This window comes from Diachasma alloeum, unplaced genomic scaffold (genome assembly GCF_001412515.2).
Source record: "Diachasma alloeum isolate Michigan unplaced genomic scaffold, Dall2.0 Dall_scaffold_00301, whole genome shotgun sequence".
NCBI lineage: Eukaryota > Metazoa > Arthropoda > Insecta > Hymenoptera > Braconidae > Diachasma > Diachasma alloeum.
Window position 1 is genome coordinate 662,958 of NW_021680440.1, and position 26,482 is coordinate 689,439.

General features: G+C 40.2%; 3 protein-coding genes across 11 annotated transcripts; 1 reads left to right on the top strand and 2 right to left on the bottom strand.

Annotated features, from left to right (window-relative positions):
* Positions 1–97: 97 nt before the first annotated feature.
* LOC107039553 (serine/arginine repetitive matrix protein 2) lies at positions 98–10,902 on the bottom strand. Of its 5 annotated transcripts, none has more exons than XM_015259230.1 (7): positions 10,819–10,902; positions 9,971–10,148; positions 5,097–8,641; positions 3,464–4,530; positions 2,862–3,140; positions 1,727–2,185; positions 98–1,204 (listed from the first exon to the last, which is right to left on the bottom strand). In XM_015259230.1, the coding sequence occupies exons 2-7, from the start codon at positions 10,107–10,109 to the stop codon at positions 1,090–1,092; spliced, it is 5,604 nt and encodes a 1,867-aa protein (XP_015114716.1). In that variant the 5' UTR covers positions 10,110–10,148; positions 10,819–10,902; the 3' UTR covers positions 98–1,089. The 5 variants fall into 5 exon arrangements, with proteins under 5 accessions (XP_015114716.1, XP_015114715.1, XP_015114718.1 ...); XM_015259229.1 differs by having other exon boundaries at positions 9,971–10,169; positions 10,819–10,900; XM_015259232.1 differs by having other exon boundaries at positions 9,971–10,113; positions 10,819–10,892.
* Positions 10,370–18,810, top strand: LOC107039556 (cell cycle checkpoint protein RAD1). Of its 4 annotated transcripts, XR_001460965.2 has the most exons (7): positions 10,956–11,242; positions 11,655–11,886; positions 12,411–12,655; positions 12,911–13,330; positions 13,699–13,974; positions 14,252–14,332; positions 18,368–18,810. XR_001460965.2 is itself a non-coding variant. In XM_015259238.2 (6 exons), the coding sequence occupies exons 3-6, from the start codon at positions 12,563–12,565 to the stop codon at positions 14,279–14,281; spliced, it is 819 nt and encodes a 272-aa protein (XP_015114724.1). In that variant the 5' UTR covers positions 10,370–10,659; positions 11,655–11,886; positions 12,411–12,562; the 3' UTR covers positions 14,282–14,433. The 4 variants fall into 4 exon arrangements, 3 of the variants coding, with proteins under 3 accessions (XP_015114724.1, XP_015114722.1, XP_015114723.1); XM_015259238.2 differs by lacking the exons at positions 10,956–11,242; positions 18,368–18,810 and adding an exon at positions 10,370–10,659 and having other exon boundaries at positions 14,252–14,433; XM_015259236.2 differs by lacking the exon at positions 18,368–18,810 and having other exon boundaries at positions 14,252–14,433.
* Positions 17,836–26,255, bottom strand: LOC107039555 (SH2B adapter protein 1). Of its 2 annotated transcripts, none has more exons than XM_015259234.2 (7): positions 25,178–26,255; positions 24,245–24,493; positions 22,912–23,262; positions 21,069–21,319; positions 20,171–20,367; positions 19,329–19,580; positions 17,836–18,542 (listed from the first exon to the last, which is right to left on the bottom strand). In XM_015259234.2, the coding sequence occupies exons 1-7, from the start codon at positions 25,447–25,449 to the stop codon at positions 18,417–18,419; spliced, it is 1,698 nt and encodes a 565-aa protein (XP_015114720.1). In that variant the 5' UTR covers positions 25,450–26,255; the 3' UTR covers positions 17,836–18,416. The 2 variants fall into 2 exon arrangements, with proteins under 2 accessions (XP_015114720.1, XP_015114719.1); XM_015259233.2 differs by having other exon boundaries at positions 19,241–19,580.
* Positions 26,256–26,482: the final 227 nt, after the last annotated feature.

The following is a 26,482-nucleotide window of genomic DNA, read 5'->3' on the forward strand; positions in this document are numbered from 1 at the left end:
ATGAGGATCATGAGGGTCACCTGAGGACTAACTGTTGTTAATCCCATTGTCCTGAAAAAGATCACAGGGTTTCATCGCCAAATAAACAACGCGCCTCTACGAAAAAATATTAATAATTTTATTACACAGGTACAGGAGTTGAATTTCCATGAGGTATATAGTTATTTGGGTAATTAAACTTAAAAAAACGAATGAAAAAAATAGTAATCAAAATTCGACCGATAAATAGAATCAAATTCGTTAACTGAAATAAGTACTTCAAAGATCATCTCCATTCTGAACTGCCTTTAAAAAATTAAATAATCTCTTCATATGAAAAATGTGCTCCGCTGTCACGTTCGTTCACACTTACTTAAGTCACTCTGAGACAATTTACAGTACTTCACACGCGAAATAGTTGCGCATCAACCCTTTTTAAAGTCTTCACAATATAATATACATAAAAAAAATAATAAACAAGTGAGAAATAAATGTCACCAGTAAGATTGGATATTTGGAATGAGACGATATTTTTTTGTCGTGTCGACAAAAAACTTAAAAAGTAGGAATCAATGGCCTGATGGATTATCTCTTGGGTGTTAATCCCCTTTTGCTAGTGTTCACAGCCCATTTTTAGGTGTAAAAATCAGTGGCAGATAAATCCAGCCAGTTTTTTTTCTTTTTTTTTATGAAGACAACTTACCATCCAGTGGAGTGGAAATCGCCATAAAAATTAATCAGTGGAACGAAAAATATCAGCTGATGATTTATTATCTTCGTGGAGGATTTATCTTCTTATCTGTTGAGCCTGAAAATTCGTTGAGGTCATTTAAATTGATTCGATGAGTGAAATCAATTGCCTGAATGAGTTCATTGGGCAGTGGATGAAGTGATAAAACAGAAAATGACGATTCGATTATTAAAGTTGGAAAAAAAATGAAAAATGTTGAGAGAATTTTTTGTCTGGGAATTTTGTCCTCAAAAAAAGTCTCTTGAGATGTGAATTTGTGCTGTTAGAGATGACGAGTGGGGTGGGGGTGGAATCTAACGTTGGAGGGGCCCTTATGAGACTTTAGAACCACCTTACGTATGTAAAAAAATCCTAGGTTATTAGAGAATCGTCTGAGGCTGGTTTCTGGGCTCCAAGTGATTGTAGAGACAGCCATCGTCCTTGCAGACACCAGTCAGCTCGAAGGGACAGAGCTCACGGTTACAATCGATGTGTCTATTGAGATTATACAAAAAGACACGAAATATGCCCTCAGACTAATTATCAGCAAATTAAAATTGATCGTTGGATGGAATGAGGGATTGACAAGACGAAAAATCTATTTCAAATGGATCTGAAACTGATGGATTCGGTGAGAAATGTCGAGTGATTTTTTTACTTTAAAACATTTTTTTTCTTCAATTTTTTGATTTTTTTCAATCATCAAATTTGTCAATTAAATTGATAATTGAACAAAACAGTTTTTCACAAAAAGTTGAATATGTTCTAAACCCCTTGTCCGATTTCACCTGCCCACAATGCCATCCTGTAATACCATAAGAGCTACAATCTCACCAAATTTAAACATTTTATCTAATCAGAATTCAGCCAGAGGAAAATAAAAGGGGAAAAATTGCTAGCATGAGTTTTCGAGGAAGAATTGTTACGAGCAAAATTTGAGGGGAAGAAAGAACTGTGCCCCTCACTCCATCCAAAGAAAAAAAAACAATAGTGAATTGGAGACATGGAAACACCCACCTAGGCGTCCTAACATTCGTCAGCACAGACTCGTACGAATTAGCCAATTGCGACAGCCTCTCGATCGATCCACCTGGACACGACGTCTCCACAGTGGTCAAGAGCCCTGGATTCTCCCCAGAAATTTCCAGTGTACTGTCACCAGGCAAAGGGCCACTCTGGGTCAGTGCATCGCTCTGGCTCTCCTCGGTTGATCTGGAAATGACAACTCCAGTGGCATTATCACTCTGTTCTGCTCCACTGTTAACGTTATCACCACTCCCACTGCTCTGATCCCAGGAACCTTCAGAGTCTCCACTCAATGTTCTCTCCTTACTCAATTGTCCTTCACTAACACTTCCTGTCTCATTACTATTATTATTATTTTCACATGGCACTTTCTTCCTTGATAACTGTCTCGTGTGGTAGGCTACTTCCTTCAGCCTCTCCATCATCAGTTGTGCACCGGTCACAGGCACCCTAAAGATGGAAATTATTCTTTCAAGTTTATTTTTCGGTGACTTCTCGCAGCTGAGGAGATTCTGCATAATAAAGAATTCGTAACAGTTTCTTCGAGCAGTCGAATTTTTTCTCACATTTTTTTTAAAGAAAAGATGAATAGTTTATGGGAAATATCTGAATATAATCACTCAGAGAAAGATCAAATTCCATTGATTTTTTATATGAAATAATTTCTATTGGACATTTTCTGTTGAAAGTTGACGAATTATTTCGAGAATTCGTGTCGTAGAAGCAAAATATCAAGTTTTCTTCCATAAATTTTCAAGTTTTGTTTTTTTAATGAGAAAAAAATAGAGAAAAAATTCGAAAAATTTACGTCCAGAAATTTCCATAAAAAATATTCCAATAAAATGAATTGTACAGAAAGATCAAATTTCATTGATTCTATCCAGGAAATTGTTTGCATTCGACATTTTCTATCAGGAAAAAATTTATCACACAATTGCATTGATAAAAAATATTTCAGATTGTCCCACACATTTGATGAAGATTTCTCTCGACAAATCATTGAATGGCCCTATAAAGGTAATTGCCTAATTAACAAGAATGTTAGGTTTCATTCTGCATTCTGTCTTTTATCCAGATGTAAAAGGGATAAATTTAATCGTGGATATGACGATTAAAAATAATTTACTTGTACTGTTGTCCAACAACTTTAGTTCCAATGCCCTGGCAGAGTTTAGTGAGCTTGAGGCACTCAGTCCGTCCCTCAACGATCATTTTGTGTGCATTTGTCACTTTCGGCCCGATGTTATCGATCTTGGCTCTCTGCTCCAGCAGTCGCTCCTTAGCTACTGCCAATTGAGCTCTGAGTCTCCTCAACTCGGCGAACAGATTCGTTTGAAGCTCACGCTCTATATCCCACTGCTTGAGTGTACTTGACATCTCAGTCAAATCATCCAGCACCGAGTACCTGAATGCACATAATGGTTTAGTTCATGCTTACATCTGACCTCAAAAACCACTTTCAAAACACCCAGAAAATCTTTCTAAACCCATTATCGAGTGAAGGAAACAGTCTGAAAAATTAATTTGACCTCAAAGAATATCTCTGAATTCTTGAAATAAAATCTAAAAATTACATTATTGATCCTAAGAGCTCAATTGATACATTTTCACCTCAAATGTTAATTCAAAAATGATAAAGAACGATGTGAAGTATTTAATGAAGTATTAAATGATGTTGAAATGAACTAGGCAACCCCGCCAAAAAACAATCAAAACGATTTTTCCCACCTCTTAGTCACCAAGTTCTGCTCGATCTCCTTCAACCTCTCCCTCTGCTGCTCCTCGCTCAACGCCGCCAGGCCCTCCAGCACCGCCTTGACATCGGACTTGATCTTCTCGGTGTGTTCCTTAGTCGGCGACTTGCTCTTGGCCCTGCAAGGGGACCTCTGAGCCCCCACTGTTCGTTCCTCCACAGTATCATCGAGCACGACCGTCGAGTCCCCGGACTCCCTGGAGACCTCCCCATCCGAACTTTCGCCCTCTCTCGGCGGCAAAATCACAGTCGAAGCTTCGGAGTCCACCGTCACAGACCCAGAATCCCCCCCCAATGTCTCCTGACTCGTCTGATCGACGTTTGAAGTGTCAGTTCCACTCGCAATTGCCCCCAATCCTCTACTCCCTCTGTTATTTCCCCCTGAACTCTCATTGTTCTCCACGGAATCACAATTAACATCAACATCACTGCATTGCAAAAGCTCTCCAATGGACTTCTCATGACCCCCATCGCCCAGAGTCACTGTTCTGCCCCCCTGCCTCAGCTGGACCTGCACGAACTTGGAGTTGAGTTGATCAGTCGTGAGAATTCTGAGTGCAGAGGGAACTTTCGACGAATTATCATCCAAATTCTCTGGTTTATTGAAGACTATTCGACCCCCTGGTGTCACATTATCGTTTGGTATCTGAATACTGAGGTTTGCCATTGGCTGAGATGATGCAGGCGAACTGTTGATGATAAACTGATCGGTCACCCCTGTTTTCGTGGGAATGAGCATCGGTTGTGGGGACTTTTGAGAGGAATTCTGGTCCATTGTCGTTGACTTTGGACCTGGGGGCTTTGGAATTATTGGGGCCTTGGTGGGAGCCTTGGGGTCTGGGGGATTCGAGGGCTTTGAGAGGGCTGAGGGGAGCTTTGGGGTGAGGGACTTGTTGGGCTTGGAGATGGGACTTGCTGGGGACAGGGGGCTTGGGGGAGTGTTTATTATTTGTCGAGTTGCTCGTTGCCGCTCTTTCTCGAGGATTTTCTGCTTAAGGCGCTTGTACTCCTCTTGCTGGGATGGGGGAAGGTGTCGAACCGCCTGAAACAAGTTTATTGAGTAGGTAATGAGGTGAATTTATTCGAATATACCGCGCCAATCGATCTCAAAATATTGGAGTAATTTCAGAAATTGACGAAATGTGTCGCTCTCTTGACTCTCAATCTCTGACGTGATCGGTCAGTCTATTATCTCTCTTTTTATTTTGTCATGTGAAGCTTTGAGTAATTGGATTAATTATTAATTGGAATAATGGTGTTATTTTTGAGATTGCTGTAAAGATAAAATTATAAACCAGAAAATTCCGGTGAATATGTTCTTGAATTTTCAGGACAGTGACACTAAAAGCGATTTAGGGGGAAAAAATAATGAAATTTCAGATAAATTGAGGAATTTTCGTTCTTGTGCTGCTTAAAAGTCTGGAATTTTAATGAATTTTCCGTAAAATCTGAAATTTCATTTCATTCTCTTCCAACAAAATTGATTATAATTAATGGCTAGAATTATGAGAAAAACGCAACGATTCAATCCCATTCCTTCACCCGAGCGCGCCGTCCCCTCCAAAAACCGCAAAAATCCCTTTTCCAAAAAAATGTAATCATTCTCACCAGAGGAGTTCCACTGAGTCCAGCGTTCCCCTTGGCAGCCCCGGTCCCCTTGGCAGCACTGGTGGGTGTGGACGTAGCAGGAGCCGAGCCCAAAGCCATCGTCTCCTGCTTCTTCCTCTGCTCCTTGAGAAACTGGTCGACACTCTTCTCGAAATCCGTCGTGGGTATCGCCAGCACATCCCTCTGCCCGCCTCTCCCCAGGGCCCACTGTCCCCCCTCCTCCCCCGAGTCGCTATCAGAGTCCTCCCCCAGCTTGATAACCAGACTCTGCACCTTCCCCGAGGCCTTCACCATCGGGCTCGCCGGCCTGTGCGTCTCATTCGCCTTAACATTCACCAATTTAATATTCTGCGAGCCACCGCTTCCACCACCAGCACTCGTAGTCCCCTTCCCCTGGGCCTGGAGTATCATTTTCCTCTGCATCATGGTATTCTGGAACTTCTTAGCATTGTTAACAACCTTCGTGCTGACAGGAATGGCAGCTTTCTTGACGATTTTCTTCGGTGGTCCCCTGATAACCGTCGGATTCGCTCTCTTCTTGGCCTCAACCGCAGCGATGACACTCGCCTGAAGGCCTCCAGGCGCCTGCAGACCGTTCCCTGAGGCCCTTTGAACCGCCCCTGCCGTGCTACCGGCTCCACCAAAAGGTTTTGAACCCACAGCATTCACCGGAGGATCCCCACTCGTCGGTTTCAACGATTTACCCCCAACTTCAGAAGCCTTCACAGTCTTATTAACCAGTTTATCGTCGTCCTTTCCTCTCTCAACAACCTTCACAACATCCTGAACCTTCGCCGAGACCTCACAACTTCTCTGCGCCTTTGCCGCCCCCTCGGGCCCCCTCTGAGCCTCATCGGACCCCCTGCTCTCACCGGACTTTGGTCGCTTGGCCAACGAAGCTAGCAGAATGGCTCTCAGTGTCTCCTCATCCTCTTCAATACTATTCCTCCGTTTCCTATCATTGACATCCTCTTCCGAAGTCTCCTGAACCCTCTGTTCCCCTTTATTTTCCTCAGCACTGGCTTCCCTCCTCGAACCCGAGGAATTTGCCTCGTTCTCCTCCCTTTCACTGGATTTCGATCTGCTGCTGGTCGATTCCCCTCGCTGTGACGTCGAGCTGCTTTCAGACGCTCTAGAAACGTCAGCTGCATTCGATTCGTCATGAGGAAGACTGGAATTGGCTTCAGAGTCTGCAGAAAGAGCCGCATTCCTGGCCATCTCCCTCAGGCGTTTCCTTCGCCCCTCACCACCTCTGTTTCTCTTCCTCCCAGCCCTCGGCTTTCCCCTCTTCCTCTTCTTCTTGGCCACTTCAGGGGTTTTTCCATCATTCACCTTCTTCTTGACCACTTCAGGGATTTTTTCCTCATCCATCTTCCTCTCGCCATCGTCTTTGGCTGAAGCAACTTTTATAGTGCCCTCAGACCCCTCAACATTGCTCTCGTCCATAGAAACGTTGTTGAAGGCAGCTGCTGGCGCCACAACCGTCGGCTTCTTCGCCACCGGCTGAAGCTTGATCGGCTTGAAGACAGGAGTTGCCACTGGGTCCGTTCCAACGTCAACTGGCAGCATCTCAGCGCTCTTGAAGGCCGGCTCGCTCGCCACTTCGAGCCTCTTCTGGGGCAGTGGCTGCTGGAGGTTCTTGTTGGTTTTCAGGATTGACACTGGCACGAGGGATTTGTTCACCAGAATCGGAATTTTGTTCGGCTCTTTGGTGACCTCGGGAAGACCTCGGAGGTAGAGGGGCTCGCCCGGGGCCTCAGCAGCTCTCGAGGAATTCTCGGGGCTGATGGGCTTCACAAGACGGAGCAACTGACGAGACAACGGCTCAGGATCCGTCTGTTCGTTTCCCTCTTTCGAGGCAACGTCTGGAGCTGGTGCGGGGGCGTGAGGCGTTGGATCATCAGGTGCCTCTGGGCCATCTCCGACGGCTTCTGGGGGAGGCACTGCAGGTCTTCCAGAAGAGTCTTCGATTTTTTGGGAGTTTTCGTCCTTTTTTGGTGGATCTTTCATCGAGAGATCGAGGACGACACAGCTGTCGTCGTTCTGGGGGCCCAGGAGCTCTGGGGGACAGTAGGGGAGCTCAGGGTCGTACAGCGGAGTGTCTGAGGGAGAGTACGGAGCGGCCTCGCTGCTCTCGCTGTCGCTGTTTATCGTGATCATCCTCAGGATGTTTTTTCTTCTCTCCTTCTTGAATCTGTCTACCCAAGGGGTCTTCGTGGGGTCTGTCGGGGAGTAGGGGGCCTCCATGTTCACGCCGTCCCCCGAGTCCTTCTCCTCCTCGTTCTTGGAGACCATCGGTTTAACGTCTGACGACACTTTTCGGTAATGATGGACCTCCGGGGAATTCCGGACTATCTCGTCTGTTGGGGAGTACGGGGAGTAGCTCTCCTTCTCTCTCTCCACGTCGGTGTCCAGCTCCATGTCCTCCACCTGCTGACCTCGGGGTCCCTCCGGCGACGACGAGGGCTCGCCGGGCTCCAGGTCGTTCAGGAAACTGTCGACGAAGGGACTCATCTCCCTCGGATTGCTCCTCTTGGTCTGGCCGTTCTTCACTCGTTTCTGGTGCTTCTTTATCACAGCTGACTTCAGGGCTATCATCCGCAGCTCCAGGTCCTCGGGGTCGTTGTCGCTCAGGTGATCGGGCTCAGGCGTCTCCAGCTTCGGCTGCTTTGTCTCCAGGGCCAAGCGCCTTAGGACGTCCAGGTTCTCGTCCTCTTCCTCGGTGGCTGATTGCGAACTCACGCTCTCCTTCGGCTGCGGGTCAGGCTCGTTGGTGTCTGGCTTCGTTTTCAGGATGTTGTTCAGTTTTTCTTTCAGGGAGGAGTGGTCCTTGGGCTTTCGGTCGGGGGTGATCGTCCCCACACCCTCGAGGAGTCGAACTTTCTTCAGGAGAGAGGAGGCGTAGAGGTCGGCGTAGGTTGTTGCTGGGTGATGACAGCAGGACTTCCTCGGGGATCTTGGTCTCGACGCGGGTGACAGGCTCCTGGGGGATCTCGATCTCGAGGGTTGACGGCATCTTCTCGGGGAGTCATCGCGCCCAGGGAGGCGGATTCTCCTCGGGGATCTTCGTCGGGGCGAGGGGGAGCGCGAGTAGTATTGTCTGGGCGAGGGAGACTCCCCTCTGAACGCCAGACGGTAGACCCTCGGGGGAGTGTCTGGGGGTGAACGAGAGAGCGCTCGCCCTCTGGGTACGGGCGAGTGGCGGCGGGGCGCCCGGGGACTTGGGGATCTTCGGCGTCTGTGGACTGTTATCTCGGTGGGCGCCACTGGGGCGTTCAGCATCAGGGGATCGGGCGCTGTCCCTGACACGAAATCCTCCAGCAGCATTCCACCACCTCCTGAGGATTTCTTCTTCTTCCTTTTCTTGTGTTTCTTCTTGCCGAGGTGGATGCAGAGGTGGTGGGATGCGTCGGGGAGCTCGACGATCTCGTGCTCATCGTCACTTGAGATTGGGAGGAGACCGTCCGCTTTTGATGCGGGATTTGGGAGGTAGCGAGAATTTAACTCGCGTGGGTAATGGCGATTCTCCTTGCCGTAACCTGCGTCTTTGGGGGGAATAGCAACTTCTACTTGATTAGAATTGTGGTTTGGATGGGGGAGGGGAGGGAGGGAGGACTGACGAAGGGGGGAGGAGGGGGAGGTTGTGGAGTGGCCAGGCGAGGGCTGAATTTATGGCTTCCCAGCTAACAATTTAAAGGGAAATTTCCGGATATTTACAGGTCTTGCTGGGGACTTTTAGATGGCATTCGTAAAAATTGTTCCCTGGGTTTGGGAATGACTCAGTTGGGTCGGTTTGGTGACTTTGGTGAATTTCCGGATATTTACCGGTCTTGCTGGGGACTTTAGAATGACGTCCGTAAAAATTGTTCCCCCGGTGGCGGTTTTAGATCATCAGCTAGTGACGAAAATTTTAAATTCTCACCACTGGCAAAGCTGGTGACGCGAAAAATGACTTATTCCGTTGAAAAAGGACTTGGAAGAATTTTTTTGGTGGGGAATATGAAGATGTGAAGAATATAAAAGGGAAAATTTACGGCTGTAGTAAAAAAAAATACCACAAGACAAGATATTCGCTTTTAAGAGTATATTAGTGAAGATGCTATGTGGGAAATGTAAATACAGGGCGACATGTAAAATAATATTAGCCCATGAAATAGATAAAATTATCAACACAGTGCGACTCGATTTTTCTTTTCAAGTTATTTTTAATATTTTTCTTCACGGCATAAACAATACGGAACTGAATTCGATGCGGCTTTATCGTTAAACCTTCCCCCCTCAAAAGATATTCGCAAAATAAATAAATAAATAATAAATCAATAATTAAAATAATAATAATAAATAATTAATAAATGCATTATCAATTTGTTCAAGTCGAAAACACACTAAAATATAATGTTCGACTAGAAGATGTTGCAGATTTAAAAAAAAATTTTTTAAATCGCCTCTCACCTCGACCAGTCCACAACTGATTCCAATCAAATTTCAATTGTAAATCTCCCACTGTAAAATTTTCGTGACCACAATTCCCCCATAATTTTAAGAAAATCTTGGTCTTTACAATAAGAATTGCGGTTATTGATAAAAAAATCTAATGATTGAACCTTCTCCCTCAAAAGATATTCGCAAAGTAAATAAATAATAAAATGAATAGAAAATTCGTTTCACCAGGGAACATGTCCACCTGGGAACTGAGGAAAAACTAAAAAAAAATGTTGGACCAGAAAAAACCTCATCAACTAAATTGTGAATCTCCCACTAAAATCCTCTCGCCTCCAATTCCCCCTTCGAAAGTCTCCAGAATAAAAGGACAAGTCCAAGGAGTACAAAAGGAATAAGAGAAATAATTCAACTCGTTTTCTGTCATGTTTTACCTCGCAGTGAGTGGCTCCTCCTCGTCGGTGACATCGTGGAGTGACTCCAGGGGACCATGTAGTTGGATTCTCCCTCGTCCGAGGAGCTCACGTCCTCCAACGAGATCTCCCCGTCCTCCTTCTCGTCCACTGTATTCATCCTTCTTCGCAGAGTTGAAAAAAAAATTGTCCTGCCACTCTTCAAATTACGCACATCACCCTGAGAATTCTAACGTTATAAATGCAATTCCCCCCTCCGCCCAACCTGAACTCTTGCATTTACTAGATAGCCAAATATGCTGGCACGATTCTTGGCGATCTATCAAAACATTATTCAACTCGTTCACGAAAAAATCAAAATGGGGGAAAAGGGATTCGCGAGGAGCTGTCTTAATTAATCAATCAATCAATTAATTAATTAATGAGTTTATTTTCATGACGCGGGCAGTCACCCTATTATCGCAAATCTCGATCCACGTGATACAATACAATTTTTTTGCGATTTCACGCATCTTTGAAGTGGCGAAACAGAAAATAATAAAAAATTCGATTTCACACGTTTCTAGTGACGCAGTTATCTCGGGACCGAGTGGTTTTAGGGAGAAACGTCACGGAACGTTTTTTGTGGAGAATTTAATTTCCCGCGAAAAAGGTTCCTTGACATTTTTCTCGGGGACCACTCGTTTTCGGGATAAATGGACTTTTTGGGGGTGAGTTGTCACGTTTTGCAACTAAACAGAATTGAAGGTTAAAATAATATCGTATTTTCGGGGTCTCGTTTGAGGGAATTCTACGATTATTGGTGAGTTTGGTCGAGTGTTCGTGACTCGGTAGTGTGGCAGATGTAGCAATGGCCAGTAGTGTCTTACCAAAATGCTTTCGATTATTATTAGCAGAAGAGAATTGTTGCACGATCCATTTTACGTTCTTCGATCTTTGTGTGGCGCCATGTTTGAGGCTGAACTGAAGTTTTCATTCTTCTCCCCTCCCGTTTTGGGTCGCTGAGTGTCTCGAGTGCATGAGGACTGCCTTTATAGGGCCATTTGAGACTGTTTACGCGCGGAACTGAGCCATGGAGAGTTGAAACGGTTGATATTGTTGGGGAAATCCTTTTGTTTAATTGATTGACTTAGTTGGGGAGTTTTGGGGGCGAGTTTCGAGTGTGGGGGATGTGTTCCGTGGGCGCAACTGCCGGGGCGAGAGATACGGCGAGGAAAGTTGATCTCGAGATCGTTGACGTTTGTCAACACGTGCTGGAGGAGTCAGCTGTGGAATTTCGGAGGGAGAAAAAATGTACTGTTTGATTCAACAGAGAATCTTCATTTGCTTGATGCTATTTTTAGAATTTTACATCTACGAAATCTTTATTAATTTGATCAACTAGAAAATTTCTGGAAGAATAATGACAAATTATGATGAACATTCTGATCAATCATAACACGCATGAAACCAATTCAATAGAATACCTTACGAATTCGCTAGAAAATTCTACAGGAATTTTATTGAAAAATTCTATTTGTTTTTGCGCTGAGTCTATTGGATTTTCAAAAAAAAAACGTCAATAGATTTCGAATTTCTGTTGGAATTTTTCTCTTGAGATTTCTTCTATAAGAATTCTGGGGCATCAATTTTCTGAGTTTTTTCCACTCGGACTTGAAAATTCTCTCATTCATTCGTTGTTTTTCCAACGGGAAAATTTAATTAGTTTCAGATTCAACATTGTTGAAACTCTCCAGTGTCTTCGGTCCGGTGTTTGAAAGAGCAATTGAGCTCCACGAATTGGGGAAATTCACAAGAGTCACTGCATTCGATCCCCAGAAGACTGGGGTTTGGAAGGATATTTATGCAGCTCGTTCATTAATCCAGGTTCAAGGTCTCTCTGGGGAGAGCTACACGATTTTTCCTGACGTCAACTACTGCCCCTGCCCTGCTTTCAAGTAATTTATATTTTTAAAGGAGAATAAGTGATGCAAAAATTTATTGAACAATTTTGCAGCTCTACTGCGCATTTTTTCTTTATAGAGAATGTCCAATAGAAATTATTTCATAGAAAAAATCAGTAGAGTTTGATATGTCTATACAAATTTTTCTATTAAAATATTTTCCCTGTAGAAACTCCTGACGTAAGTTTTCCAATTTTTTTTTCACTCAATTTTATTTTCTCACTAAAAGAATCAAATGAAAAAAAAATGAAAAAGTGTTTAGAAAGTTAACTGATCTTCTCTATAAATATTTACTTTTATTTTATTTAATATTTTTTTTATTTGCACATTTGCTAATAGAACATTCAATAGACCTTCCGTAAAATTTTCTACCATTGCGTCCAAGTTTTTCTGTCAACTTTTTTCGTGCATATTGTCACTAGATTTTTCGCAGAGCCCATGAAATTGCCCCTATCAAGGTCTCTAGAATTCTTTCTGCCAATTTCTACAAAACTGTTTCATAATCTCGTTCATTTCAGATTCCACGTTCTTGGAGATCATTCAGCCGTGACTTGCAAGCACCTCCTAGCCGTCTGGCTTACGAATCTGACTCCAGAGACAATTATCGAGAAAAATATAACACCCACGCATTTTAGAAATCTACTCCTCCATCAAGTTTCCTACGATCAAGATGAACTCACAGAATGAAGAATTCCAATTCGTTGCTAAGTTAGGAAATCTCAGGACTGTCGTGCAACTACTGAGATCTGTCAATTTTCGAGAGGTGAATTACATTCAAACTATACACATCTGAGTTTTTGAGGAATATCTTCGAATCCAAGGGAGATAACGAAATTTTCGTAATGACCTTTTTTGTAGAGCGAATTGAGGGCTACAAAAAAGTTCTCTACAAAATTTTGCCATCTCCCTCAGATTTCGAGATATTCATTAAAAACGGCCAGTAGCCAAAATCGGCTTGGACCGTTTTACCAACCGTTTTCCCAAAAGTAATAAAATTCAACTTTTAATGCAATTCTAGAACGCATTGTGTTTCGCATCTGAAAACGGTTTAAAAATCACAGTAGAGGACTCAAAATGCATTCAGGCAAACGCCTACATCCCCACGAACGTTTTCCAAGAGTACGACCTGAAAGAAGACATGATATTCAAAATAAATTTGACGGTTCTTGTCGAGTGCCTGGGGATGTTCTGGAGCCAGATTTCAGCAGCAGGAACGTCAGTGGCTCTACAAATTTATTACAGAGGCGATGGACATCCGGTGACAGTGCTCATTGAGGAGGATGGAATAATCACAGATTGTTCGTTGAAAACTCAGGAAATCGAGGAACTTCTCGACTTTCAAATTCCACCGGAGAAAGTCCTGAATAAAGTTATCCTGCAGACGGAATTGCTGAGGGATATCTGGAGTGAATTGGATCCCACTTGTGAATTTATTGAGGTCATTATGCTTTATTGAAAATGGGAGAAAAAAGAAAATTCACAATGCAATGGAAAAATCTAGAACTTTCTCGAAGAAATCCTATTGAATTTCTGTTGGAACTCTATAACATTCTCTTGAAGTTCTATAAAAAAATTATATTTATTTTTTGCGTCATTCATTGCGTCTCTGGATATTTTTCTGTAACGAAATGTCTGTTTAAAAACACGCGGGGACGTTGCATAATTTTTTAATAGAGTTGACGCAAAAAACAAATAGAATTCTCAGAGTTCCAATAGAAATTCAATATAAAGTCCTAGAGAAAGCGCTAGGTTTTCCTATTAAATTTTTCATACGTGTAAAAAAATATTGTTAATTTTTACTTCTAGCTATTACTGTCTCCGAAGCCTCCATATTTCCAAATTGGAACGGACGGATTGGCCGGTGAATGCAGGATAGAATTGCCCCACGACAGTGACCTGATCGACAGTTTCGAGTGTAAAACGGAGGCTAGCTTTTACTACAGATTTACCCACATGAAACCAGCGATGAGAGCTCTTGGTTGTGCAAACAAAGTTTCATTGAGGACGAATGACATGGGATTGCTTTGCTTCCAGTACATGGTGAAGACTGATGAGGGGCACACGTGTTACGTGGAATATTACGTACGTGAACATTACAACAGGGAACTTTCATGAAGCTCAATTTTCTAGATATCGAGAAATATTGCCCAGATGTCTTATGATTAATTGAAACTAACTGAAAGTCAGTCGTTTTGAGGCCAATTTTTCGTTTATGACGCAGATGACGCAATTCTATTTCGATATTCAATATTTCAAACGTTTTTGATTGAAAAATCCTTGAAATTCATCTTCTCCCACCACTTAATTACCAATTCAATCATCGATAATCACAAAATAATCGCTAATAATTTCATTTCAGCTGTCTCCAGTGCTGGATACTGACGACTGAAGTAAAAAAAACCCACAAAATCCACCAAAATCGTCTATTGAGTCCTCAAACGTATGTAGACTAGAAATTACTGTACATAAATGTATTTCATCTCAATTAATGTTATCATCATTATCAATATAATTTGCATTAGCATCATATGGAACACATAACGATGGAATTTTCGTATTTTCACAATCCTTTTCTCTTCTGTCTTGCAAACGACGATACAAAGCTCGGGTTACACTGGTCAATTCTCTTCATTCCACTGTCACAAAAACAACACACAATGAATATTTCACTCTTTGTTGACATTCACAATAACTTTATTCACGTAATTCGTGGATACGAATTAGTTCGACAAACGATAATCACCAACGAGATTCGATATTCATAGAGATAGAGGTGAGAGAGGATGGATATGTCTTATTAATTCATTATCGCACATTTCAATGGGTGATTGAAGCATTATCTTGAATTTTTTTAGATTGAATTTTTGATAGTACATTCGAGTATATAAAAGCAGAATGATTAATCGTTTTTTGAATTTCTTTCGCCGAAAATTTGATTTTTAGGGATGTAAAATCAGACGATTTTGCATGCACGAAAAAATTTCGTAGAAACATCCACTGCACTTGATAGACAATTCTACTGGATTTTTATAGGATTTCTATTTAAAACGGGTCAAGTCGATGGTGACTACTGGTCAGTTTCCAATGGATATCTCGGGATCTAAGGCAGATAGCAAAATTTTTGGCATAACCTTTTTCGTGGAGCAGATTAAGATCTACAAAAAAGGTTATTATGAAAATTTACCTATCTCTCTTGGATTCGGAGATAGTCCTCAAAAACTCAGGTAAGAATTAAGTCGATTTGAAACGAACTTTCAAACATTTTAAAAAGGAACGAAAAATTCGGAAAATTTATAGCGAGGAATTTCCGTAGGGAATATTTCAATAGAACGAGTTGTACGAATTGTAAACTCATAGAAATTCTATAGAAATCCAACCAAATTTTCTAGCAAATGTCCCACTAAATTTTTTCGTACGTCTAGTCATTTCATGTTGATTGTCGAATTATTCAGAGGGGAAGAGGTATCTTTACATTTTGCGTAGTTATCATTACCGAAATAACGATCTTATTGATGAAATTCAATTATCTGAACAATAACTTGTACAGGAAAATGTCAGAAGGCATTTTTTTGCATGGACTCCATTTTTTTTTATAAAAAAGAGACATTTTCTCATGACATTTCCTCATAAAAACTCTCATTATCAAGATAATTACGCGAAGATTGACAAAGAAAATTTGTCAATCTCGGTGATGAATTTAATTAAAATAAAATCTCTTGACATTTTTCTTCCATAAATCTCGGAATTAACGATAATTTAATTTCATTAAAATAGTTTCATAATCCCCCCTAAAAAATCCGCATTCTCCATTGAGTTCTACTTCACCAATCACTCAGAAGCATTTACAAGTCGAAAACTGTTTGGATAGAATTTTTGAACGACTACACAAAAGCAAAATGATAGATCACTCTCAATCTTCCTGAATTGTCCCACAATTCGAATAATCCTACATTGCTAATAAGAAAGTTGCCTCCACATTATTGATTTCTATACTTAATTCATATCGCTCGTTAAAGAAATATATAATATTTACACAAGTACATACTTCGGCAATTATCTTAATTAAAACCGATAGATTACAAATATACAGTTATTATTTCAGTCAATTAATTTCTAGAGCACAAGCTCGATGAGTATCAGTTTTACAGATTCAATGATTGAGATTATAAATTGGTATCTTTTTCCACATATGCGACTGATGCGAATTTCATTTGCACAAATGAGTAACTCAATTTAATTCTTGATTGTTCATATCCATCGCATTTTTTATTAAAAAATTTAGTACGAAAATTAGCCACAAGGTCATGATTATCTTTAAACATTCACGTACATTGAAAACAAATTTAAAACAAAAATAGACGATTTAAAAAAAATGAGCAAAGTAGAATTCTGATAAAATGGGACAAATTTTCATCTCGTTTTTTTGTAAATTATAAAATTTTCTTGACAATTCCAACTGAAATCCCTCATTAAGAAAATTATCAAACAATCAACAATTCAATTATTTTTCATCTGAATATTTAATGTTTGTTGATTGTGTAAATATTTCGAGAATGAGAAGTTTTAAGAGAAAATGTCCCTTGAAATTCCCCTAGATCTACTAAATTTGGAAGTGAGCACAGACTAAATCCTCAATCCATTCTGGACTCATCCAATTTTTTACAATTTCACAACAATTAAAACCTAATACTAAGCCCAATGTTTTTCTCTTTAAATTAAGTACTTCGATAAAACTTACTCATTGGCCCTTGTTACGTTAACTAGCGTTGATTGGCATTTATCGTGAAAATACTCGAAAATATTGGCAAATTATTAGTTTCAATATTTCATATTTTACTTGCATTCTTCACTCGTTTTGACATTTTATTGTGACACTAACAGTCTCATTGTTGATTTATCCTTGAGGCAATGGGAGAGGTGTACATTCTGTGTAAATTCTTGGACTCTGCGATACTAATTACAATTAATTACGATTAGTTTTAATTATTATTTCAGTAGTGAAGTGGTAGAAGACAAATTTTGCCCAAATTAAAATGAGGATAATTGCAAAAATAATGGGTTTAGGAGAAAATGCCATAAGACCTTTTCTCCAAAGAATTCAATCATCTTTAAAAAAGATTTTGTGACATTTTTCTCTAAACTGCACGGTTTATAAGATAATCGCGAAATTCTCGGACTGAAAATTGCTAGAGGCATCCGCCACTTTACCACCGATTTTAATGTTCTTCTCAGGTAATTAAGATAATACCACATGATTATTGAAGAAAAACAAAACATAATTAACATATTCATATATGGCATTTGTACAAATCAATAACAGGCAGTCTTTTCGGAGCAATATTTCTGCGCTTTCAACAACGAAAAAAGAAAAAAAATATTTAAAAAAATCTATCTGGGATAATCAAAGAATTTCATAAATTCTGCATTGAATGCTACCGAAAAATCTAACGAAATAAACATTTAAATTTGACAATTAATATTTACAATTATCGATATTTGATTTTACGTTAAATTTCAAATCGACAGAATTTCCTCTTAAATATTCTCGTTTACTGATGAAAAATATATATATTTGTTTATGTATTGTATGATTTGTGCATAATCATTTGAGAAGATCCAAGTGTGACGAAATCCAATGGACATATCGATATTTTGTGAAGTGTCTTTCACGTTCCACTAAGCGTATTTCACGTTAAAGAACTCATAAATTTCGATCTTAATCGATTTTATGATTTATTGAATTTGACGCTTAATCCGAAATGTTCTTCAATTGCCATTTCGTTTTACAGAGCCCTGGAGTCTCCAAAAATTTTGATTGTAGAATAAAAAAAAACGTTGAAAAAAACTGAACATTTTCAAAGAGCGTTTTTGAATAATATTGGAAAATAAACCCAATCGGGAGGAAATTGTAAATTAATAATTTACCATTTTCTCTCTGTTGGACTTATTTCCTAATCTTTATTAAAAATGCTCATTGAAAATGTTCAGTTTATCATCTACTTCTTTTTATTGCGCAATCATAATTTTTAGGGGCACCTACGTGCTGTAAAATCCCGTGGAAATTGTGATATAATTTATATTATGAAGATGGAAAAACAATCGAGACTTTCGAAAGATAATCCATGGAGGACTATGAGGCAAACTCCTTGGATCCCCCCAAGACTTCCATTCTCTTCTCTAGGCGAAAAATATCATCTTTACAATTATGCGGTTTGAGCCGAGGCTTTTCAATAGATTACAGCCTAGTGCAAGGTAACAGGCAGATCTTCAACCAAAAGACGAAAAAAAGTAAACCAATCGAAACTATGTACAGATTACGTGGAAAATTCGTATACAGCGATAAGTTGAGCCTAATAAAAATTACGTTTTGTGTTATTTTCCTTCTCGATGGAATGAGTCGATAGAATGTTAATTTTCCTTGAGGCGTATTGAAGCATATAAATAGGTATTTAAAAAATATATATCTTTTATTCAGGATGACTGACCAGACGATAGCCAGATGTTAATCTTCTCTGTATCCACCGTCAGAGAAAACTGTATGTATTTTGTACTGCTCTACCACTTGTAGATGCCTGTTGATCAGCATTCTGCTGCTCCAGTCTCTCTAGCGACTCCATTCGAGTCCTTATTGATCCACCGTATGTCTGCACCTTAAATGAACATAAAGAAACAGCTGGAATTAAAATTCATTCACGAGATACACATGGACAACAAAAATTTCATTGAAAAAATTGGTGCATTTGCTAGGAAATTAATGGAACTAATTTTTTTATAGAACTTATTGTATTGAGATATTTTGTATCGAAATTTGTGGACCTGAATTTTCCTAGGATTTTTGTTCAATTTTTTTCATGAGAGGAGACAAAAATTGAGTGAAAAAACTTGACGAATTGTTGTCGAGGGAATTTTACAGAAAATATATCAAACGGGTAAGGCATAGAAAGATCGAATTTTATGTTTTTTTTTCTATAAAATAGTTTTCTATAAAATGCGCATTTCAGATTCCCGTTCGAAAGATAATACGCGTGGACAAATGACAATTTTCCGCACGAGAATCCTAACTAATTCGTGACTAAACATTGATTGAGTCAAGAGCCTGATGAAGCTAAAATATATTTAGCGAAACGTCGCACCCCTGACAATTAGATCAGTCTTTATTTCTCCAAAAATCCGTGACTCCAGGATTAATTTGCATCGCTTGAAGACGAATACGTTTACTGATTTCATTAAAACATTTGTGTGAAAGCGAGCCCCTTCCACCCACGGTCGAATCTCTCAATATTTAATCAACTGGTCCATGTAATTGACTCTGGGGCGTCGCTTTAGGCGTTTTTTTTAATCTACTCACTGTCTGTAGAAAAATCAGACTTGAGACTGTGGGAGTCGGCAACTCGCGCTCACTCGAGAGGTGTGAGACTTCCGCTGCTGACTCTTACTTCTCTTGGCTCTGGGGCAGCTGCTGGTCTCCTCTCCTGAGCTGGCTGGGCATTTGTCGCTGCCACTGGGTGCACTGGTGGTCTCGTCAGGTGTGTGGCCAAGACGAATTCAGTTAGCATCACATCAGCTGTTCCACCGGACTCCAGAGGTATTGCATTCTGGCGGAAGTGGTCCAGCATGTCCAGAATGGCTGGGAAACACAGGTGTTGGACGCGACAGTGGCCCTGATCGTTCAGTGTCATTCGAAGGTGCTGGAAAGAATTTTGATTGAGAAATTATTGTGGGAATGGAGTCGTGAATGACGACGACGTATTTTCAATTACGTATGAAAAATAGAAAAATCGAATTATATTGAGTTTTTCAATAGAATATTTTCTATTGAACATTTCAAGAGAATCGTCCAAGAACTAGAAAGTTCAATAGAAATCCAAATTTTTTAAAGATTAAAAACACGTATATGTAATGAAAAAAATTGAAGTGCTCGGGATTTGACTCCAAATAAATATTCAATAATGGTTGATGAAACCTAATTTGAGTAAAAATCCAATGGATTGTCTAGATCTTCCTATTAAATTTTTTCATACGCCATAATACCCCACAATTATGGAAAGAATTCTATTTTTCTTTTCTTTTCATGAAGAAAATAAAATAAAACACAAATTCTATAGAAAATATCTCAATAGCATCGGCTAAAAACTCAAACCAGAAACATCTAGGCAATATTTCTCCATAATTATCGCCCTTTAGCTATCCATATGTCACGAAGAATGTGTGAATAGGGAAATTAGAAAGAATTGAGTTTCATGCAAGTTCCCTATTGTTAACACTAGATAAGAAATACCTTTGCTCTCCCTTGGAAATTGAAGGTAAGAACAAACTCCCCCTTTCTAGTTTCGCTCTGTCGAACCAAAAACACCCCATGGCCATTGGTGGCACTGTGAAGCACGAGTTGTGCAGCGTCCGATCGTGGTAATGTTCCATGGAACCAGGGATACTCTCTCAGGCTCACAGCAAGGTCCAGTTCTCCTTCATTGGGCACTAAAAAAACCAAAACCGATGTTTCAATTTGCATTACCATAAACCTGTCAATTTCAGACACATTCGCAATGAAATATCAAGGAAACTCCTCTCGAAATACATTTATCAAACGAAATATTGAGATATCTGGAGGCACCTTACGACTTTTACCTCTTGAGCAAACATTTACTGCTAACATCTCGCCTCAGATAATCAGACTCTCCACATATAAACGTCAGATGTCTGTAAATAAACACTTTTCGAGAGTGCGAGTAATTTTTTAGGTGCATCTATCCCAGCATAACAACCTTAGAAACCAGTTTTGATGCGATCTTTTCGGTGGAAATAAAAAATCAGTTCTGAGGGAAAATTAATATCTTCATGTACTTTAGATACTCATGATAATGCAGATATTTTTATGGGAACATTTGCGCTGAGAGAATCAGGGGAATGATGACGACGTCTTTCGAATCATGTATGAAAAATTTAATAGTAGAACCTAGCGAATTCGCTAGACAATTGTTTGATTTATATCGGGGATAGCCATATCCATAAATTATAATTACCGTTACATTGTCGAGTAGCCAATTCGTTAATATCACTCTTAAATTTTAATTATTGGAGTAATCATCAGTTTAAATATTGTGTTTAAATACTGATTATATGGGTGCAAAAAATGTGAAGAAAAGTGATAAATGAATCGTGATAATTAATAAACTTACATTGCTCAATTTCTTGTTGAGAAGAGCACAATTCCAAATTGCTGTTACTCTTTGTTCTGAGTCTCGGAGGCAACTCTGGAGGATTTCCCAGTTCATTCCCGTGATCGTGAGCAGATCTCGAGGATTTGCTGGCCGAGTTGGCTCTCAATCTGTCCCCATCGCTGCCTCCAGCGGCTCCGTGGCCAACTCCATCAGTAGTGTCATTGGTATTGGTACTCATGGAGTTCAAATGTGCGTTTCTCATGCAATACCTGATGAATAATTTATTGTAACCATTAACCAATTATAAATTTAATCACTGATGAGTTTTACTGCCAGCTCATTATTTAAAAGCAAAGCTTTAATGCTCAGGGGAGAGTGGGGCAAAGTGGCCACTCGACTCTTTTCAAGTGATAATAATTCATTGAACGGTTGATAAAACGGAATAATTTTTTTTCATCGTGAAGTACAATTTTTCGGTGGCCCGTCTCATTATCCCTGACAATTTTTCCCCAACAGAATTTCCCTGACATTTCTTCTCCTCCTGCTAACACTAATTTTTCCCCCTTTTATTTTCGTGTTTTTAAGTTTTAAAAACGAGTAATTAGTGCAAAAAAATTAATTTTTATTGCCCGTTTACTCCGCAGACGCTTAAAATGTTAAAAATAGTCCAGGACCTTCAATTTTTGAGCTACCGAGTTTTTTTTTTCTTCAAAATTTTTGAAAAAATGTGCACAATAATAATAACAAATTAGTTTTTTGAAAATCGACTGCTACACAGCTAATTTGGGTTTTTTAATATAAAAATTTGTGTCATTTATGTAAAATAGCCCGAAATAATCCATCTACTAACGCTACTACAACACTGAAAACCCCTTCGTTATTTTTTTATCATCTCGGCAATATAACTACATAATTGCAATGGAATAATTGACACGATTCTGCATGTAAAAAATATAGAATCATTGTCAATCCCTTAATTAAGGAAAAATGTGAAGCTGAAGGCAAAAATAATAACTCGGAATTGCTTCCAAAAAAATATAAAATATTTGTCCATGGTGTAATCATATAATCGTAAATTTCAGGAGACCTCTTTACAGTTCATTAAATTTTCTACGTAAAAGGTCTTCCTGCTACTTTGAGAAGGCATCTTCCATTTTATTACAGTCATTGGAATTTTTGGCCAGTCCGTCTGTCTGCTTCCGCATTCTCTCCAATACATTACGAGTCGGAAGCCCATAAAATGACACGAAATGAATTCAGTAGCGAAGAGGTAAAATGTAACAATTCGACTCATTCCTTAGTTAAATTCTCGAAGAAAATTTTGAAAAGGAAAAAAAAAATTAATCGAAGGTTAAAAATTATTCATTGATGTTTCACTCTTCATTCTCTTTAAGTCATTATAAATATTTATAAAACATCTGTGAGTATATGAAGTGTAATAAATTCGATTTTTTCATTTTTCACAACGAACAGATAAGCGCGCGCCACAGGTTTATTTATTTTTTTAAATTCATGTAAAATAGTGCGAAAAATGTTATTTTAAATATTTTAACGATAATTTTTCTGTCTATTTGACACGAATGGTGCAAATTTTTATATTAAACAAAACGGAATTGACTGTGCAGGAATCGAATTTCAAAAACCTAATTCGTAATTATTATTGTACGTATTTTTTCGAAAATTTTGAAAACAAAAAAATATCTGTAGCTCAAAAATTGGAGGCCCCGCACCTTCAACATTTTAATAATTCAAGTACTGTCAACATTTTAACAATAAACAATTAATTTTTTGGATCTTCAATACAAGAGAAATTTCACTCCAATAGAAATGAAAACAAAACTGTAATTACACCAAAGTTTACCTGATGGTCGCCAGCCACGACCTCATGTCCGCCGAGTCATGCGCCTCAATGACGAACTCAGCGGTCTGTGTCTTCAGGACAAACGTATTCTCATGATCCGGCATCTCCAGGGCCGTTGTCTCCCTGGCCTCAGTGATCGCTGAGCAGAAAACCCCGTCCCGAGGCTTGACAGCCTTCGGTGGTGAGTAAAACTCCAGCATGTAGCCGCCAATGGCCTTGATCAGAGCCAATCTCGACTTCTCCCATTTCTGTGTACCATCGGGGTTCTCTCCCATAAGGGAGTTGACGACTCCCTCCTTCCTGCACTCGACCACAATTTTCGAGAGCTTGGACTTGGAGTGCTTGTCTCGCCTGTCATTAGGGATGCAAAATCACGGTAATTTTTGCCATGCACTCCTGACTTCACGCATACCTCGTGATACTGACTAGTCAGTAATTTTGTTTCCGAAGGGAAGCATTGTAATCGTTCACATTTAAGTTTTCTATTTTTTGTGTTATGACCCATTATGATCCCAAAAGTCCGAAGATGCATTTTTTAGACGGTGTCCGTACGTTCGTATGTATGTATGGCAGGTACTGCTAAGCCCTATCCATCGCCATTAATTAAAATTTAATTCATTGATTAATTTTTTTAATTTTCGAATTTTTTCAAATTCAGTTGTAACACGATAACTAAAAAAATGTTCTAAATTCATTGAATGACGGCTTGGAAAATTCGTTGGAATGTCCTTTTGACCGAGTTCGAAGATGAAAGCGACAGCAATAATCGTTATTTTGATTTGTCAAATTTTTCCAAAATTTCGTATTTTTCGAAAATCAGAATTCCGCAGATATCTCTGGATATTGCGCTTGAAGTGAATTCAATCATAGCTTAATATGTGTTTCTATGCGACTATATGATTACAATAAATCGGGGGGCTGGTCACTTCTCAATCGGTTGGCTCAGTGATTTCCAGAATGGAATAATTTCCTGTGATTTCTTGAATGATTCTGTGATTTCTCAATAAAAATTGGAAGTCATGATTTCTCTTGATTTTCCGCGATTTCCATGATCTCCAGTAGATTTTGATGATTTCTTGAACTCAATTAAATTAATTAAATTAATCAAGGATTTCTCAATTTTCTTCTTGAAATTGAGAAATCCTTAATTAATTTCAAGAAGTCATCAGAATCAACTAGAAGCTCGAATAAAAAATGAGGGTTTCACATTCATCGATGATTTCTAATTATTTCTCAAATCATCTGACTTCTTCATGATTTCTTCCTTTTTTTCCAATCGAGTGGCCCAGTGATTTCTAAAGTGACCAGTCCCTCGGCTCTTTGTCACTCCTACCTGTGATCGCTGTGCGACAGCTCGACCTCATCGCTCTGCTGCTTGTGAAAAAAGCCTTTTCCCTTCTTCAGACCCTTGAAGGAGAGCCGACGGAAGAAGGGCTTGTGCGCTGGTTTCGGGGAGACTATGTCACCCTCGTGCTCGGAATAATCACTGAACTCTTCGTGAGACGAGGCACGAATGGGGACTCGATTGTTATGACTAGTTGAGTTGGTCACTGGGTGACGAGTGTCGTGGAATGACGGAGATCTGGAAATTTATTTTTTCCATTTGGCGTGAACACATTAATTTATTTTACGCATTGCATACGCAAAATCCCACTGTCTGCTCATTGCAACGAAGTTAGAAGGTTTTGCCGACGGGGGAAAAACCCTTTTTTGCCACTCAGATAAAATCTCCATGAAGTAAGAATTTAATGCACGGGAAAAACGCTCAACGACAAATTTTTTTGGCTTTTTCAATCTGTTTTTTCTCGCTGCACTCAATGGCGCGACTGGAGTTTATCCATACTACTTTAAGAATATCCAAGTATCTTTTACAATTTGGTACAGACCACACTGTAGATTCCAATTTTCAATCATCAAATTTGTCAATTAAATTGCGTAAGAAAAATTTTAAAAAATTTGAAACCAGCAGAATATTCGTCAGCGAAAAATTCAGTTTAGGGGATATTTAAGTGCGCAAATGTTTTTCGAGTGCGAAAGAGTTTGTCCATTACTTAAAAACATTTGTATCCCCTAGATTCGCCTAAGACAAATCTCTATCTCAATTTTTTCCCCCTAAATCGCATTCAGCCTCACTGCCCTTAAAATTACTAGTCAATTGCGCCCGAAATTTCAGTTTTTTTTTCAATACTGCAACCCTCTCCCCAAAAAATTTTCCCTCCCCCTCTCCCCGCCCCAACAATCCACCCCAAAAAAAAAGAAAACCCACCTGGCACTTCGCCGGAGATACTCGCTCTCGAAGTGTTCGCAGAAAGTGTCAATGAACTTCCTCAAAAAATCCCTGTGCGATAAAGTGGCCCTCGCGCTCTCCGGCAAATTGAGACTGACATAAGTGCAGAAAGCCTTGGCAAAATCGGAGGCGGATGCGCGGGCGTGTCTGTCGCAGAATTCCATCCAGTCGTCGGCACCCTCAGGCGTCCCGACGGCGTTGTTCGCCGCGGCATTGCCCGTGTTCCCCGCCGATGCGTTATAAACACTCATAACAACACGTCTCACTCCCCTCGCCCCTCAAAAGAGAAAAACCCCCAACGAACCCCGAAAAAAGAGTGCCCCGAGCGCTCACCCCTCCGTCATGTCAATAAAAAAAAGCCCACAAACCCGATGAATTAATTCCTCCGCGGGTATCACTGGACTCAACACCTCACGCCCACATGTTCCCCCATCGAATCATCCCAACCTCAATCAATTGGCTCGATCAGTCAGAATAAATCATCACGATACATTTTTATAACTGCAATTGCACTCATTGGTAATCGTTACACACGAGTGAACGACTGAAGCACTGTCTGCAGACATTCCAATCGACGATGCACCTGTTCCACGGGATCAATCACATTGTACACCGGGGTAACAACCCACACACCCCCACGATCACCTCAGCCACCCCCTCGCCCCCCGGGACGCGCCGTCATCCCTCAATGACGATTTTAAAAAATGTCTCGGCAACGAGAGGACGAGGGCAACACTGCAAAAGGCGATTTCGATTTAACTTTTTTATCCCCAGAATTTTCGATTCCTCCCCTTTACCCCTTGCGAGAGTTTTTCAGCAGCGCGATTTTTTTTTCGAGACCACACTTTATACGCAGCCGACAGTGGCGCCGTATTCAAACGAGTTTATCCAGGATTTAATTTCGTACCGAGGGTCGAGGGGTTATTGCGGGCAACTGGGGGTTATCGCGGGGTATTTCCGGGGGATTTGGGGGTATTTAGGGGGCCTCGGGGGGTCAATGTCGACAGTGACTCGGCGATAACTTTTTTAAAACGCGTCTACGTCGTACGGTGGCACCGGCGCTTCCGCCATTACTGGGAGAAATGCTCGATTAGTCGATGGTGAAGGGTGTATCGATATTTTGAATCGATGAGGGAAAGTCGTTAGTTGGGGAGGGGATGTAGCGATGGATCGTTTTCGGGATGTCGATATTGAGGACATCGAGATGAAAATATCGATTGTTGGGGGGCGGGGGCAAAATGGGATACGTACGAAAAAAATTTGATTTTGATTTTTAATTGAAAA